This window comes from Mustela nivalis (assembly GCF_964662115.1).
Source record: "Mustela nivalis genome assembly, chromosome: 16".
Taxonomy (NCBI): Eukaryota; Metazoa; Chordata; class Mammalia; order Carnivora; family Mustelidae; genus Mustela; species Mustela nivalis.
In genome coordinates this window covers 67510407-67529482 of record NC_139035.1, presented here as the reverse complement: position 1 = coordinate 67529482, position 19076 = coordinate 67510407, and the positions used below count along the sequence as shown (strand labels likewise).

The 19076-nt window shown below is 44.5% G+C and overlaps 1 protein-coding gene across 5 annotated transcripts in view; it reads right to left on the bottom strand.

The window, feature by feature from the left end:
* Positions 1 to 19076, bottom strand: part of ASH1L (ASH1 like histone lysine methyltransferase) — a 174162-nt gene that overhangs the window by 97370 nt on the left and 57716 nt on the right. For all 5 annotated transcript variants that reach the window (XM_082703453.1, XM_082703455.1, XM_082703457.1 and 2 more), the window contains one exon: positions 5925 to 10494. In XM_082703453.1, coding sequence (XP_082559579.1) covers positions 5925 to 10494 — 4570 coding nt within the window. The remainder of the gene's footprint in view (positions 1 to 5924; positions 10495 to 19076) is intronic.

Sequence of the window (19076 nt, the reverse complement as noted above, 5' to 3'; positions counted from 1 at the left end):
AACACAGTCGCTGAGAGCGATACATTCCATCGGACCCGCCAATTAAATGCAGTGCAAGAGAATGATTCAGAGCTTATGCTGGTGATTTTTAACCTAAAAAGTCTGTTTTTTCCCTCTAATTAGGCTATTTCTCATAATGCCCAAATCAGAACATTCACTGAAATGGAATTCCTCTGGAAATCCCCAAAACTGCACAAAGCCCCACAATTTTCTGACTTCATCTCCACATGTTCACAATTCACTTTTTTTTTTAAAGATATTTTTATTTTTTAATTTATTTGACACAGAGAGAGAGAGAGAGATCACAAGTAGGCAGAGAGGCAGGCAGAGAGAGAGGGAGGGGGAAGCAGGCTGTCTGCCGAGCAGAAAGCCTGATGCAGGGCTCGATCCCAGGACCCTGAGATCATGACCTGAGCTGAAGGCAGAGACTTAACCCACTGGGCCACTCAGGAGCCCCTCACACTTCACTCGAGTGTATCTTTATACATCATGCTAATGAAATGGTCATAAATTAGAAAATTCTAATCAATGCACACAATCTTCAGTTAATAAGGAAAAAAAACCAGTATACTTCAACTCTTATGGTTTTACAGTGAATATACTTTTTTCAAACAAAAAAATTTTAGCTCTAGTTTATTTTTGGGGGACAAAATAACTATCAAAACCCATTATGCGTACATGTATGTGCACATGGGTGTATATGTATGTGAATATGTACTCATACGTTCTGTGATTCGGAAGCTGTGAGCGGGAGGTGCCCCAGGCTACCCAGTCTCCCCTTTTCTGAAATCAAGTCTCAGGGTCTGAACGGTACAGCCGAGAGCTGAACGTGCTGAAACCAGGGATGGAGTATGTGATTCTCCAGGTGAGAAACTATTTCCCGCTAGGCCTCTCTGATGTCTACGTAACGTAAACACACACTGAACTGTCCTGAATTGGCTGTGGGGACCGGAAGAAGCCAGAAGCCCGGGCAGCGGAGAGACGGATGGCGACAAGCTCACACGTCCAGCGGGGGCTTAGAGCGCTCGTCTGCACGGGAGTTGCTATAGGACAGCACGTAAGTTCAAATAAGCTACCCACCACATCAACATCATCCATACACTAATCAGACCCGTCACCCTTTTTATTTATTTATTTTAATTTTTAAATTTCTTCTAAGACAGTGTCTCAATCTCTCCTTGGTTTGTCGGGCCCTTAATACTTTTCTGTTACTGCACTGGTCATGAACTTTGTACAACACCCCTTTCCTGGGCTTGTTTCAGTATTTTTAGGCTGGGTTTGTGTTTTTGAAGAGCTCTGGGGATGTGAGTTTCCGGAGAGAATACCACGTTGTATCGGACGGCAACGTCCCACGACGACGTATCACTGGTCCAGCTGAGCTCGCTCCCGGTTCGGGTGCTGTCTGCTCGGCCTCTCCATTATGGAGTTACTGTTTTACCCTCTCTGTACTCCGCTGTGCGGCCTCGAGTCACTGAGTTCAGTCTGTACTTAAGAAGTGGGAATGAAGCTCCAGCTCCTTGAAGAGGACCGTCTACATATACCATCTGGAATATTCTGTAAGGAGGATTCCCCCTCCCCCCCCGATCCATTTCATCTAGCGCTCCTACCTTCTCCCCCAAGTAGCTCTACGCCCAGCGTGGGGCTTGCACTCACAGCCCCAACATCAAGGGCTGCAAGCTCTCCCACCTGAGCCGGCCGGGCGCCCGGTACGTATGTATTTATACCAACATGGGCTAGTGGGTATTTACCATATTCTTGACATTATAATCTAATACTGTCATTACTAATTTTGATACTGACACTGTTCCTGCTTTGGCCACTGGAAGCTGTTTCAGGATAATGTCCAGAAGGTAACTGGCAATTTTGTAATATATGGTATAATAAGCAGGTTTTTGGATATTTTAACAGGATACCAACTAATGGACAATGAATCTATCTCCAAATTATGTCTAGAAAAAATATGAGCTGAAGACTAAGGTCAACTTAAAATAACAAATTTTAGGGGCACCTGGATGGCTCAGCCAGCTGAGTGTCCCACTGTTGGTTTTGGTTCAGGTCTGATCTCAGGGTTGCCTCAGTGGGAAGCCTGTTTGGAATGCTCTCTCTCCCCAAAATACATAAATCTTTTAAAAAAATCTTAAAACTACAACGTTTAGTTACACTCCTTTCACATTAAGAACAATTACGAGACACTGGAAACGATCACCTCACTGACAAGATGCAAATATTTTCTTGACAGAATGTGCAATTACGAGTAAATGGTAAACCAGACAGAACTACTACAAAGTTTAAAGCTGTAAGATTATTTTTTTTTAAAGATTTTTATTTATTTATTTGACAGACAGAGATCACAAGTAGGCAGAGAGGCAGGCAGAGAGGGGGCGGGGGAAGCAGGCTCCCTGTAAGCGGTCTCTCGGGCGGCTCTAACGTTTACACAGACAACGCACTTGACCACCTCGACCGTCTTCTCGCTCACCTTCGCCACATCCCCCACCTCTTATACGCTCCTTTTCACAACCCTTAGAGGCCGCAAACTAAAATGTTCCGTAGAGACAGATGCCCTGCTTGAACACATGACCCAGGCCAGGTGCAGCACATGACAGGAAACTGGGGACTGACAGCAGCTGAAGAATGCATATCCCAAACAAGGTGGTGGCGGGGCTAGGGGGACTGCTCCCGCCAAGGGACACACAGCCACGGATGTCATCCCGGAAATGTGGATTGACTGTTGACAGATGTTCTGACTTTTCTTCGGAAGAACAGCAGACTTCTGAACTCCTGTATGAAATCTCCAGATTTTTACACTTAAGCAATCAATTTTTTAAAAACAGAAGAGCTCACAAACGGTCGCAGATAAACCAGAGGCTGGTGGCTGTCAGTCACGACCTTCAGAACCGCAGGTCCTCGGGGCTGCCCCAGGCCCCCTTCTCCTCTGCACGCCGTCCTGACAGGAACCGTCCATCACACGACGGCGGACACACAGACGGTTCATAAATGTGTCACCTGCTTCTGCTTCTACAGTACAGGGGACTGGCTCACACATGACCGTAAAGAGAACACCAGGATGATATGGAAACTGCGCGGCCACGCATGATTTTTCAAAGCACATGAATGCTCTGAAGCACCAAGTTCTCTCACCAAGGGAGAGAATACATTCACACAAATGACACGGGGAAAACCATCCCATGTTCCTCTTCTCAGCTCCAACTGGCCAGAGCCTGGTCGACAAGTGCCTATCCTGTGGGTTCCCCGACCTCCGTGCAGAACAGCCAAACAGGACAACGGGACAGAACCAGCTCTACATGGCGCCATTCATCTGCCCCACACAGTGTGGGGGTCTGCCTGGGCGGCTTCAACCCTTCTAGAGTCCCTTCGATCAAGTTACCTTTTCCTTTTCCAAAAAGTGTTAAAGCCTATGCTTACCGGAGTATTTCTTTATTTATTAAACAACTTAACTTGTCTTCTTAACTGCTGCTGGCATTTTCTAGTACGATTTTTCTTGGTGCTCTGGTTACAGAGTCGCATACATCTGGTGAATCTGCTCCCGGCTTTATCTTTTCCAGAAGCCCTTTTGTTTTCAGTGAATGATACTGACAGTTTCCCAAAAGCTCATAGTGGAATGCTCCGATCTCCAGCCAAAACCTCTTTATTGAGCTCCAGAACTAGATCTCCAACTGCCTGCTCAGTGCCTCCACGTGAATGTCCTAAAGGCATCCCAAAGGTGGCAGAGATTCAAAGAACAAACTGCTCTCCTGAAATGTCCGCTTCCTCCGGCTGGTGCCAGACTCTCCAATGTGCCAGCACGCTCGCTTAAGTGCCACCGTTTCCTCCAGACGGACCCCCATGCCACCAACAAACTGGTCCCCCTGTAGCTATTTTTCCCCACTACAGTTCAGTGTTCACACATGAGCCAGAATGATCTTCTGAAAACACAAATCTAAAATCAACATCCCTTTGTCCCTTGCCTGAGCCTAGCATAAGACCTCAACTCTCTGGACACGGTCTGCTGTCTTTACTCACAACTCTGGCACCGTGCTCTGTGTCCCTCCGGCCACAGGTGACCCGCTGCAGAGTCTAACTCCAAGCTCTTCGTCTAGGACTTCAAATGTGCTCTTTACTTAAACCCCAGCTTGGGAAGCCATTGGCTTCTCGTCCTTTAACATTTTGTCCTGAAGCCATAACTAGTAACTTTATCTAATTACGTGTCCCCCTCCCCTAAAGACCCGTGCCCACACTGCTACAGGAACTTGACGGCGTGTTCCCATCATGCCTTCATCCGGGTGCCGGCTGCGCTCCTGGGGGTCCTCCCTTGCTAGGGCGAAGCGCTCATGAGGCCGCCGTCCCGTCTTTACTAGATGCCAGTGACTAGAGGAACACCACAGGCCTCAGCCTTTAGTAAACAAGGGAAGGAGTGGGTGAGTGAGTGAAGGCTGAAGTGCAGCGGCATCTCCCTGCCGGCCGCCGCTCCTCCCCCGGGGAACGAACAGCCTGGAGTCACTTTCTCAGGGGTGGTTTGCAGGGTTAGGCCCTGGTTCCAAACGCTCATGGACCCTGTTCTTTTTCTTTCTTTCCTTTTTAATACCCCCTTATCAATTTTTAATGACATTTAATGTGTAAATGTTTTTATCACCCCCCCCCATCGTAAGATGCATGAAAACGATGCACTCGCCTGCCTGCTCCCTACTGTGTCGGTCGGGCCGCAAAGGAGAAAGCCTGGCAGACAGACACCAGTAAGGGCTGCTGATTATTTATTTATCAAGTATTTGCTGAATGAATCTAATTATAAGTTTAGGAATTTTTTTTCTTTATTACATTGTTAAAAACTAAAGAATGCTCAAGTGTCTCAACCAAAATGGCTTTCGGTTCTCAAAAGTTCATGAATAATGAACATCAGGAGCAAAAACTTCTGAGGGTTTGTCGTTTCCTCTCATGCAGGAGCTTTCCGCCTCTGGGGGACGAACACCACCAACTACCATGTGTGCACTTCCTATGGGCAAACCCCTTCCCTGCACACTGTGATCTCATTACTTGGCCTGATTGCCTTATTACCATTTCACAGGAACGGATCCAGAGGCTTAGAGAATTTAGAAAATCTGATGAAATGTATGGATTTTCTCCAGAGAAGCACACACAAGCTACATACACTCATTTTATTGATAACGAGAGAGGCTCTATGGACTCCCTAGGGTTAAATTACAAGCCCCCAAGGCTGAGATCTCTGATAAAGAACTTCTGATCACAGATGCCTTCTGCAGGGTCAGGCAATGTTTCTTGCATCTTGCTTTCTATCTTTGTTTCAATTTTTTTTTTCAATTCTTCAGACACTTTGCAGATGTTACAAATGTATTTATTATCTAGATTTGCTTCATGTCATTTTGTATGCAACTGAAGCAGCTTTTATGAAGATTCCTAGAGAGACCTCTGCAGAATGATGTACCTCTGAACACTGTCACCTTTTGTGAACCTGGTGATTCTGAACGCCTAGATTTTTGTTATGAGGCACATAGGGTCACCAACTTTCCTTCCTATAACATAACATCACTTGTGATGATTAGATTAGCATGTGTCTTGAAAGTCCTGCACAGCTCCTAACAGATATCTATGAGCCATTTTTCACTGAAGAAACTGTGTGTAATGGTCTTTCTGCATAAGAAAGAATCATTTTTCCTGGTTTCCAAAAGCTGAGCGTTACTTGTTTTTATAATGGTATCTCTTCTCAAAATTCTTGCAAAGACATACCTTACCTTATTTCTCACATCTACTGAAAATGAGAACTTTGAAGACAACATTTCACATTTATTTATAGAAACACAAACCAAAAACCAGGAGCTCTATTAAAGGTCCACATACATGTATCAGGCAACCTGTAGGCAGAATGTCCTTCTTTTCCCATACAAATGACAAGGAAACAATAACCCGCTTACCTGTCATGGTCTGCACTACCCTTTCGCCGGAAGGCAGTGGCTCCTTCCTGTGAGGCCGAGCTAGCGAAGTGTCCTGTGCGGAAAACAGTCCAGGGCTGTCCGTTACTTTCTTCCGGCCACTGGAGTTAGGGTTCGAAACTCTGCAGCTGCCTTGCACTATTGCACTTGTGAAAAGGTTCGTATGTTCATCACTGCTGGCCGGATCAGAGTTGGGAGTGAATCCTCCAAGGGATAAACTTGGAGAACTTTCTGAACAGTCAATCTGTAAAGGCGTCTGGAGTCCCAGGGCCAGTGGGCTAGATTCTGAAGGCTCCCGGTGGACCCACTGCTCTTCTCTATTTATTAAGCTTTTGGAAGGAGAGAGATGGGGGCAGGACATATGACATCGGTGCTTCTCCTTGTGTTTGTATCGCTCTCCAACAGTTTCCTTTCCAAATCGATAGCGCTTCAAAGACTCCAAAACAGACCTGGAAGAGCCCGCGTCCATGGAAACCTGGGGCTGCTCGGAAGAGCGGTGTTCCCTGTGCTTGTGACGGTGCCTGTGCTTGTGCTCGACCATCCACCCGTAGGCCATCTCGGGAGGGACGCTGGGGTAGGTGCTCATGGAAAGGAGGGGCGTCCTGCTGGTTGTGAGGAAGGCCTCCTGTCGAAGCAGCTTGTGTTTCTTCTTATGGTATTTGGTGGGATTGAGCAGTAGGTGACCGGCATGCATGTAGGAAGGGGGCGGCAGGGGAGGCGTGAAAGAAGGAGAAGGAGGAGGGGGATAGAGCGCGGGCGGGTACCTTCCGTAGTAGCCCAGCCCCAGGGGCGTGGCCGCCAGGGGCGAGGGAGAATAAGGCATGCCGTAGGAGGGGTAGAAGCCGGTACTGGAAAGAGGAAAGCTAAGGCTGTGCATGAAGGGCATCTCGGCCATCGCCTCCCTCATCTTGGGAGGCCTCCCTCTCTTCTTTTTCAGATCAGGTTTCCGAATGTAGTGCAAAGGGTCTAAGGGGAAGGAGGGGTGCGCATAGAAACTGTTAAAGTTGATTCGAAAAATAGTGGGCAGCAGGTCTCGCGGGATGAAGTGGTGACTTCGGTGGGTGATTCGAATCTCGCTCAGACGACTTATCAGCTCCTCCAGGTCCGCGATGAAGTCTGGGTCCTGTCTGCCTCGGAGCTGGGGGTATTTCTTTTTCCGTTTTCGCTTCTGCCTTTTCATCTTGTCGTAGCTGAGGTAATCATGGCTCCTGCGCTTGCACTTATGCTTGTGTTTTTCTTTCAGGCCGCTCAGGACTGTGGAGGTTTCAGGGGGAATCAGAGACACGTGTTCAAAAGAATGCCTCCTCTTCTTCTGCCCACAGAACTTCTCCGCTCTGTCTGACGTGCTGTTATTATCTGTCCCGATGCCACTGTCGCTGGGGATGGTCTCATCGCTATGAGACTCGCTGATGGGAGAAGGAGTTGCTTCCTTCAGGGAGGTGAGCTCACTCAAGTGCGAGGGAGAATTGGGCAACAGAGTCGGGGGAGAGAGTCGCCTCCTCCCCTTGGCGGCCTTCTTCATGGCCAGAGTCTGAATCATGCTGCCCCGGCTGGAGTGTAAATGCAAGTAGGGCGCCGAGCTGGGCTCCACGAAGCCCGCGTCGCTGCTCACGGGGCTCTGGCCGCCGCTGGTCCCGGAAGACTGAGAGCAGACGGGCGACGGCAGGATCTCAGAACCGCTGGCGGGCGACGGCAGCAGAGGGGGGAGTATCTGTCCCAGCGCGGAACCGGCCGCCTGCTGCGCGGTTTGCTCAAGGACGGCGAGGCTGCTGGGGCTGCCGGAAAGGATGCCATTTAAGACAGTTTTGGGTTTCCGACCCCTTCTCTTCCCTATGTAAATGGTTCCTTTCTTGCTGACATTTATCTGCTGGCCCAACTTAGAGCCGAAGGTGGCGGCGAGACTCGACACTGTGTTATGGAGCTTGGATTGCACTTTCCCCTTATTACTGGATTCTACGGAGCTTGAAAGGATCTGATTTAACAGTTTCTTCCTCTTCAAAGTCTTCATTTTATTTATTTTGCGGATAATTGTTTTCATTAACTGTCCATTGTTTCTCTTGGTAATTTTTTTATCTGGCTCCATCTCAAGGTCACTCATGCTGCAGACGGCGGGCCTGTGACTGTCATCCAGATCGTCTGGGTCCTGAAGCTGGTCCTCACTCTCAAAGAAGTCACTGCCGCTTCGATGGTTGTCACTTTCCGACTCCAGCTTGCTGGGACTCTCAGTGGCAACGAACGGGGCCACGGAGAGAACAGGAGGCTTCATCTTGACCGGTGACCTCATCTGCCTCTTAGGTCGGCCTCGTTTTTTCGGAAAAGGAGACACAGAAAGACTTTGTTTGAAGGAAGGAATTTCAATTTCGGGCTGCAAAATTGGGGGTTCCTGTTCTTCCTTAGACTGCAGAGAGAGAACTTTGGAGGCAGGGATTTTCAAAGTCCTCTTAGGAGGGCCTTCCAGCTGCGGCATCTCCTTCGCTTTAGGTCGTCCTCTTTTGGGCTTATAGATACCGGACAGGAGGTCACTAGAGACGCACATGCTGGAGGGCAGCTTGTGAGCAGCGAAAGCCTTGGGCGATGTCTTTTCACTCTCAGCTAGGAGAGCGAGAGATGGCGCTGCGGACTTGCTCAACTTTGGCAACCGCCGTTTGAGGAAGTCATGGTCGACAAATGAAGATGGGCCAATGTTCTTCATGAACTTGGCCGGCTCGGCATTACCGCCGGATAGTGAACTGCATGAAACGTTTTTGAAAAGCTCTGATCTTTCTAATTCTAGCCCTTTTGGAGACCGGCATGTGCTTCTTGCCACCACTTTAGTCCACCGAGGTTTTCTCCCTTTCCTTTTCTTTAGCGGTTTGGACTGCAAGCTGGAGCTCAGGCTTTCGGCAGCCTGGCAGTGCCTGTCAGACGCGCTCACCGCCCCGAGCTTCAGAAAGGGCTTGTTACTGAACAGACTAGTGAAGTTAACAACGGAGGGCGTGATGGCGTGAATACTGGACTCCGAAGTCAAAGGTGGCTTTTTTCCCAGGGAAGAGCTTATTCTTGGAATATCTATGTGTGTGGCTTTTGAATCAGCTAGCTCTTTATCGATTCCTTTACATTCCATGTTCACGCTGTGACCCACAGACCTGTGCCCGACGTTCAGGTGCGCACTTTCTGTAGGAAACTGCTTCTTGCCAGCAGATCCGGAAATGTCCTCCAGCAATTCCGTGGGAGGACTTAGAAGTAACGGATGAGGGGCCAACTGTGAAGACGTTTCAGGGGGGCTTCTGGTTAAGGGGTTAACCGATGAAGTAGGTGACGGGGAAGGGAGGCTGCCCTCCCCCGCCGCGCTGAAAGGGGACTTTGCCGTGGACGCGTCAGAAGCAGCTCCCGCCTGGAAGTCTGGAGAAGTGCAGTACACGGGAGCTTGCTTTTCGTGCTTCGAGGTTTCGTATGGCCCCCGGTCACTGGCTGAGAAACTGTCCTGCTGAATGCATGTTCCCTCACTAAACATTTCCTTCTCCAAATTAATGATTTCTTTTCGAACTGAGAACTTCTCCAATATGCTTTCTTTACTCTGCCGTATAACATTCTTCTCAAAAGTTTTGCTGGTGGTACTATCTTTCAGGGATTCCGGAATTCCCTGGCTTTCGTGACTACTGACGTTTGTACTACAAGAAGCCTTAAGTGGTTCCTGAGTGGGGAGCAGTGCTTCGGCCTTAAGGTTTATGGCGTCCTGACTGACCAGTCCCGCCACAGAACAAGTCACCAGTTTCCTTCCCACGTCCTTAGTCACCAATCCCATTGCGGAACTGGCTACGATCTTCTTCGCACAGTCCTTGGCCACCAGGCCGACGGTGGAACTTAACTTCTTGCCCAAGTCTTTATTAACCAGTCCGACCACAGTGCCGAGTCCTAATTTCTTTCCAGATTCCTTATTCACTAAACCTGGAACAATACCAATTCCTAGCTTCTTTCCTGAATCCTTGCTCAGCAGCCCTACTGTAGCGACAGTCCCTGGCTTCCGGGCCAAGTCTTTATTAATGAATACGGTTGCACTGCCAGCTCCGAGTTTTCTCACGGAGTCCTTGTTGACCAATCCTACCGTTGCATTAAACACCGGCTTTTTCCCAGGATCTTTAGTTACCAATCCAACTGCTGTGCTGATAGCTGGTTTTTTTATTAAGTCCTTATGTATTATTCCCGCTACAGAGCCAACGCCTGCTTTCCTGATCAAATCCTTGCTAACCAAGCCTGCAGCAGTGCCAGTTCCTAACTTCTTCGGTTTAGTCTTGGAAGACTTAGAGGGAGGACAAGTTGCAATGAGCTGTGCCAACTTCTCTGTTACACTCGTTCCTCCATTAAGTAATGCTCTGTCCTTTAAATCAGGATCCCGGCTACCAACAAGAGTCGAGGATGCCGCGTTAATGTAATCTGTCATTTCTGAGTGCACCGGAGAAAGCTTCTTGGACAGAGGACTGTGTGCTCCCTGTGAATGAAGACGCACGCTCTCTTCAGACTGGCATTCAACGGCTGCGACATCACCTGTTTTCTTGTACAACTTGGAAGGGTCCTAAAATTTGAACAAGAAAAAGGTTTCAGAGAGAATAAACCTATCACTTCAGGTCAGCATTACAAGTGAACAAACCGACTGATCACATATCAGATCAAAGGTAGGCAATCGCGCTATTTGAAAAAAGCCTAGCGGGTGTTACACTGTGCCACAGGAAGAGGGTTCCTCTGCTGCTGTCAGAGGCCAGCAAAGTGTTCTATCTTTGCTGAATTCCAACCCTCCATACAAACCTATATATATTACTCAGCATTTAGAAAAACCCCTATTATTTTCTGACATTGTTCTAAAAAGGCAGATTACCAGTCTACTCTTACTTTTCTTTAAACTGAATAAACAGACATTAGCCTACAATATGCACTGTTTTTGAAAAGAGAAGTACTGTTGGTCACAATATCCCATGCTCCTTTTGTTAAAATAATTGCTCACAGCCTACCTCCTTCATCGTCTTCCAAGTTCCCCAACTAGTGCCGTATGACCCCCCCCCCCCACTGCCATTCCTTCAGCTCACGCTCGCTCACGGTCCTGAGTGGTCACTCCAGGTCCCTCTTCAGTGACAGGAGTAAAAAGGACAATGAAATACATTCGTACTTTCTTTTTTTTTTCTAAGCAGATTTTATTTATTTGACAGAGATCACAAGTAGGCAGAGAAGCAGGCAGAGAGAGAGGAGGAAGCAGGCTCCCTGCTGAGCAGAGAGCCCGACATGGGGCTCGATCCCAGGACCCTGAGATCATGATGGGAGCTGAAGGCAGAGGCTTTAACCCACTGAGCCACCCAGGTGCCCCACATTTGTACTTTCTTTAGAATGTAGTTTTATATGACATTTTAGGGCTAGAAATAACTTTAAGTCATTAAAATAAATTGCTTTCCAGTTCATGAATCCTCACCGTATACTTTACAGGCGAATTCATGACTTCACACACCCATCTGTTTTACTTTTGGATAACAATTAAAGAATTGTCTTCTGGGGCGCCCGGGTGGCTCAGCCGGCTAAGGGTCTGCCTTCCGCTGGAGCCATGACCTGGGACTGAACCCTGCATCAGGCTCCTCGTTCAGGGGGAGCCAGCTTCTCCCTCTTCCTCTGCCTACTGCTTCCTCTGCTCATGCTCTCCCCTTCTCTTGCTCTGTCAAATAAATACATTAAATCTTAAAAAAAAAAAAAGTTATATTCTTTCCAATTCCTCTTTTTTCCTTCAGAATAGGTTTTTTTTTTAAACAACTGAAGTATGATTGACAGACGAGTTCTTTTTAGCCATGAAAGAGCAATGAAAGACTTGAGCAAATGGAGAAACATACTGCGTTCATGAAAAGACAACATAGATGACAATTTGTCCCTCAACAAATTTATAAATTTAATAATATCCCAGTAAGAATAATACCAAGATTTCTTTCAGGAATAAGAAAAATGATCACATTGGTTGGAAAAATAGGCAAGCAGGAATAGCAAGATCTAAAAAGAAGCCAAGCGAGGGCGCCCGAGAGGCTGAGCTGGCTCGGTGTCTGCCCTTCGATACCGGCTCAGATTGTGACTTCAGAGCAGTACAGAGCCCAGTATCCGTGCAGCCTACTCAAGACGCTCTCTCCCCCTGCCCCCCCCACCCAAACATGAAAAGAAGAAAAGCAAGGGGATAACTATACCAAATATTAAAGTATTTTTTTTAAAGATTTTATTTATTTGACAGAGAGAGAGATCACAAGTAGGCAGAGAGGCAGGCAGAGAGAGAGCAGGAAGCAGGCTCCCCGTTGAGCAGAGAGCCTGATGCGGGGCTCCATCCCAGGACCCTGAGATCATGACCTAGGCTGACGGCACAGGCTTAACCCACTGAGCCCCCCAGGCGCCCCTGTTAAAGTACTTTTTAAAGCTGCTATCATGAAACCAGTATGGCACTGACACATGAAAAGACAGAAGACCCAGTGGAACAGGGCAGAGCAACAAAACACAAATTCAAGTACCCAGACACGAACTCTATGTAACATGGTATGACTCCTATAGCAGGGAGATTGGTAAGAACTGGGAAACTACAACCTACATTAACTAGATCTCTGGAATCCCACTGTGGGATTATTGTTCCAAGACACACAGGCAGAAATATAATGGATACAGAAAGTAATAAAATGTACACTATGTTTTAAGATTTTATCTTAAAAATGTGGTTTGTGAAAAATGTTTTTTTGTTTAAAGTTAGTTAGTTAGTTTATTTACTTATGCTATCTCTATATCCTATGTGGGGCTTGAACTCACAACCCTGAGACCAAGAGTCACATGCTCCCTCTGAATGAGCCAGACAGGTGCCCCGACCACTCTTTTAATAGCAAATCCCTAAAATGGTTATCTACAGGCTAGTGGCTGAATAAACCAAAGTGTATCTACAGAACGGAGCACGATGGAACACAGTGCTGTGATTCCCTTCAAGAATATATTGTTAAACAAGAAAAGCAGGATAGAGGAGTCGGAACATATGCCTGATTATATTAAACATGGGAGAAAAAGAGCAAAGATGAATGAAAATGGTGATGTATGAGGGAGCAAAGAAACCTAGAAGTTAGAGCTCTCTGCATTTGCTTATAGTAATTAGTTTTAAATATTTAAGAAACAAAAATATATCATATAGAAAAATATTCCAAATCTCTAAATATTAAAAACAATGTAAACAAATACATCTACCAAATTAACTACATAGCTACATGGAAGGCAATTATTTTGAATTACCTTTTAAAATATTTATGTATTTATTTTAGAGACAAGAGAAAGAGTGTACAAGCATGAGTAGAGGGAATGGCAGCGGGACAGAGAGACAAGTAGACTTTTCACTAACTAAGCTCAGAGCCCCACACGAGGTTCAATCCCACAATCCTGAGATTATAAAAGCACTTCGTTACAGTAGATTTCAAATTAAAAAGTAGAGTGGCTAGTACAAGTGAAGAGATACACGTCCAGCACCGGGATCACCTTGTACATTTCCGATCCGGTACTTGGAAACACTCTTCCACAAGGAACTCTGGTTCATTTTAATGAGAAATAGCACAAAGAGACCACAGTCTTGAGTGTTAGAGGTGTTCACTGCTACTGGAATTTCACTGTTTATAGGCCATTTGAACAAAATAGGGGTCTTCCTAAGAGTAAAGTAAGATCTGCTTTTCTGTAACTTCCATTCACTGATCTGAGTCTTACCTTCCCAAACTATATACAGTAAGTCTAACTGCTCTAGTTCCCAAAGCTTTTCACCCATCTGATCTCAGTCAGCATATTGAACCTGCCCCTGAGCAGTCTCACATCTCTTCTGGCCATTTCCTGAAGGCTGAGTTTGTTTCTCAATACTCTTTACATTGTGGAAACTAAGGCAGAACATACCACCACTAACAGCTGATAAAATCAGAATTAAGGGAATGTAATCCAATCACTGGTTTTGGATTAGACTCCTAGTTTTGCTCAAGAGGAAACAGACTTCTTTGACAGTCTCCTGTACAACTTATGTTAAACTTGTAATTAAAGAAGCCTCTTACATTTTCCCCCCATTCTATTAAGAATCAATATACTCATTCTGTACTTTCACAGTTACTTTTCAAAACTTAAAAATAAAGAGGTTTCATTATTCTTAGTATTTTAAAATACATTTGTATCTGAAAACTGCAGCATTTCCAATTTTATAACTGACCTAAATCTGTCTTGTATAAACTATGTGCAATAACATGGATAAGCTTATTAACAGTAGTGAAGGAAGGAAGCCACTATGTACTATACAGTCCCACTCAAATCAGGTTCACAAACAGGCATCACCAGTTACACTATTACAAGTCAGGAAAACGGTCTCCCCCAGTATGAGGTAGTAAGGTATGTCCTAGGAGTAAAAGAGAAGGAGCACGAGGAGGGCTTAATGGGTGCCGGCAGTTACTCTCTTTTAACCTGAATAATGGCTAAATGGGGTGTCTGGGTTTGTGAAGATTCACTGAGCTGTCACACTTATGAATTACATGTAGTTATACTTCAATAAATTTTTTTTTAAGATTTTATTTATTCACTTCACAGAGAGAAATCACAAGGAGGCAGAGAGGCAGGCAGAGAGAGGGGAAAGCAGGCTCCCCACTGAGCAGAGAGCCTGATGCGGGGCTCAATCCCAGGACCCTGGGATCATGACCTGAGCTGAAGGCAGAGGCTTAACCCACTGAGCCACCCAGGTGCCCCGCTTACAAGTTTTTTTTTTTTTTTTTTTAAATTCTGCCTAAAAATAGAGATATATACAGCTCCCATAAGCTGCTGTAGGACTGGAATTGAAGCTGGATTTTCATCTCTGTCCAAAATATATATATGTATTTACATATATAAGATCTATGTATATCTAAGATATCTATATATATCTACTCATATATAAATGTATATTATACATTTAATATGTATGTATATACATATATATATGTATGTGTGTGTGTATATATATATCCAATTAACGAAGATCAGTCTAGGGCAGGATCCCACAGTAAATGGTCAATGATTACAGAGAAGAATAAATTCAGGGCAAACAAACTAAAAGAATTTGCCATCACCAAAACCCCTACAAGAAATACTGAAAGGAATACTTTAAGTAAAGAGAGAGTCCAAAAGCAAAACAGACCAGCAAGAAACAGAGACAATATACAGAAAAAGTCACCTTACAGGCAATACATTGGCACTAAATTAATATCTTCCAATAGTTACCCTGAATGTAAATGGGTTAAATGTCCCAATCAAAAGAGACAGGGTGGGACGCCTGGGTGGCTCAGTTGGTTAAGCAGCTGCCTTCGGCTCAGGTCATGATCCCAGCGTCCTGGGATCGAGTCCCACATCGGGCTCCTTGCTCAGCAGGGAGCCTGCTTCTCCCTCTGCCTCTGCCTGCCATTCTGTCTGCCTGTGCTTGCTCTCTCCCCCTCTCTCTCTTTGATAAATAAATAAATTCTTAAAAAAAAAAAAAAAAAAAAAAAAAGAGACAGGGTATCAGACTGGATTTAAAAAAAGCAAGACTCCTTGTGATCTCTCTCTGTCAAATAAATAAATAAAATCTTTAAAAAAAAAAAAAAAAAAAGGATGGGGCGCCTGGGTGGCTCAGTGGGTTAAGCCGCTGCCTTCGGCTCAGGTCATGATCTCAGGGTCCTGGGATCGAGTCCCACATCGGGCTCTTTGCTCAGCAGGGAGCCTGCTTCCTCCTCTCTCTCTCTGCCTGCCTCTCTGTCTACTTGTGATCTCTCTCTGTCAAATAAATAAATAAAATCTTAAAAAAAAAAAAAAAAAAAAAGCAAGACTCATCGATAATGCTGTCCGCAAGAGACTCATTTCATACCTAAAGACAACTCCAGATTTAAACTGAAGGGGTGGAAAATCATTTACCATGCTAATGGACATGCAAAAGAAAGGTGGGGTGCCAATCCTTGTATCAGACAAATTGGATTTTAAACCAAAGACTCAATAAGGGATGAGGAAGGACACTCTATCATACTTAAAGGGTCTGTCCAACAAGAAGATCTAACAATAGTAAATATTTATGCTCCTAACATAGGAATAGCCAATTATATAAGCCAATTAATAACAAAATAAAAGAAACACATGCACAATAATAGCATGGGACGGTAACACCCCCCTCACTGAAATGAACCAATCATCTTTTTTTCTTTTTTAAGGTTTTATTTAGTTATTTGAGAGAGAGAGAGAGAAAGCATGAGCAGGGGAAGGGGTAGAGGGAGAAGCAGACTCCTTGCTGAGCAGGGAGCCCAATATGGGCCTTGATCCCGGGACTCTGGGATCATGATTTGAACTGAAGGTAGATGCTTCACTGACTGAGCCACCCAGGCGCCCCTGGACCGATCATCTAAGGAAAAAAATTAACAAGGAAATAAGGGCATTAAATGACACACTGGACTAGATGGACATCACTGATATATTCAGAACATTCCACCCAAGCAAGAGAATACACATTCTTCTCTGGTGCACATGGAACATTCTCCAGAATAGATCACATCCTGGGCACAAATCAGGTCTCAACCGGTACCAAAAGACTGGAATCATTCCCTGAATATCTTCAGACCACAAAGCTCTGTAGCTAGAATTCGATCACTAGAGGAAAGTTGGAAAAGAATTCAAATACATGAAGGCTAAAAAGCATCCTACTAAAGAATGAATGGGTCAACCAGGAAATTAAAGAAGAATTTTAAAAATTCATGGAAACAAATGAAAATGAAAACACAACTGTTCAAAATCCCTGAGATGCAGCAAAGGTGGTCCTAGGAGGGAAGGATATAGGAATACAAGTCTTTCTCAAGAAACAAGAAAGATCTCAAATACAGAACTTAACCATACACCCAAAGGAGCTGGAGAAAGAATAGCAAATAAAGCCTAAACCCAGCAGAAGAGAAATAATAAGGATCAGAGCAGAAATAAATGAAATAAAAACCAAAAGAACAGAACAGATCAACAAAACTAGGAGATGGTTCTTTGAAAGAATTAATAAGATGATAAACCCCTGGCCAGACTTATCAAAAGGAAAAGAGAAAGGACCCAAATAAATAAAATCATGAGTGAAAAAGGGCAGATCACATCCACCACTGAAAAAATGCAAACAATTATAAGAAAGAATTATGAGCAAAAAAAAAAAAAAGTATTAAGAGCAACTATATGTCAACAAATAAGACAATCTGGAAGAAATGGATGCGGTTCTGAGACGTATAAACTATCAAAACTGTACCAGGAAGAAATAGAAATCGTGAGCAGACCCATAACCAGCAAGGAAATTGAAGCCGTCATCAAAAATCTCCCAACAAACAAGAGCCCAGGGACAGACAGCTTTCCCGGGGAATTCTACCGAACACTTAAGGAAGAATTAATACCTATTCTTCTGAAACTGTTCCAAAAAATAGAAATGGAAGGAAAACTCCCAAACTCACTTTATGAGGCCAGCATTACACTGATCCCCAAAGTAGACAAAGACCCCATCAAAAAGGAGAATTACAGACCAATATCCCTGATGAACATGGATGCAAAAACTCACCAAAATCTAGCCAATAGGATCCAAAAATACATTAAAAGGATTATTCACCACGAATAAGGGGTGGATTTACTCCTGGGCTGCAAGGTTGGTTCAACACTTGCAAATCAATTAATGTGATACAATACACTAATAAAAGAAAGAACAAGAACCATATGATCCTCTCAAAAGATGCTGAAAAAGCATTTGACAAAGTACAGCATCCTTTCTTGATCAAAAAACTCTTCAGAGTGTAGGAACAGAGGATACATACCTCAATATCATCAAAGCCATCTATGAAAAACCCACAGCAAATATCATTCTCAATGGGGAACAACTGAGAGCTTTCCCCCTAAGGTCAGGAGCACAGCAGGGATGTCCATTATCACCACTGCTGTTCAACATAGTACTAGAAGTCCTAGCCTCAGCAATCAGAAAACAAAAAGAAATAAAAGACATCAGAATTGGGAGAGAAGAAGTCAAACTTTCACTCTTTGCAGATGATGTAACACTTTATGTGGAAAACCCAAAAGACTCCAGGCCAAAACTGCTAGAACAGGAATTCAGGATATAAAATCAATGCTCAGAAATCAGTTGCATTTCTATACACCACCAACAAGACAGAATAAAGAGAAATTAAGGAGTCAATTCTACTTAAAATTGCAACCAAAACCAAAAGATACCTAGGAATAAATCTAACCAAAGAGGCAAAGAATCTCTACTCAGAAAACTATAAAGTACCTTTGAAAGAAATTGAGGAAGACGTAAAGAAATGGAAAAACACTTCATGCTCACAGATTGCAGGAATAAATATTGCTAAGATGTCTATGCTACCTAAAGCAACCTACACATTTAATGCAATTCCTATCAAAATACCATCAATGTTTTTCACAGAAATGGAACAAATAATCCTAGAATTTGTATGGAACCAGTAAAGACCCCGAACAGCCAGAGGAATGTTGAAAAAGAAAAGCAAAGCTGGTGGCATCACAATTCAATAGACTTCAAGCTCTATTACAAAGCTGTAATTATGAACACAGTATGGTACTAAAAACAGACACACAGATCAATGAAACAGAACAGAGCACTCAGAAATGGACCCTCAACTCTATGGTCGGCTAATCTTTCACAAAGCAGGAAAGACTATCCAATGGAAAAAAAAGACAGTCTCTTTGAAAATTGGACAGCCACATGCAGAAGAATGAAACTGGAGCATTTCCTTACACCACATACAAACACAGACTCAAAATGATGAAAGACCTCAATGTGAGACAGGAACCCATCAAAATCTGTGAGAACCCAGGCAGCAACCTCTTTTGGACCTCAGCCTCAATAACCTCTTCGATCTCAGCCACAGCCACCTTCTTAGACACACCACCAAAGGCAAGGGAAGCAAGGGGAAGAATAACCTATTGGAACTTGATCAACATAAGAAGATTCTGCACAGCAAAGGAAACAGCCAATAAAACCAAAAGACAACTGGCAGAATGGGAGAAGCAATGACATACCAGATAAAGTACTAGTATCCAAAATCTAAAGAGAGCTTACCAAATTTAACACCCAAGAAACAAAATAATCCAATCATGAAATGGGCA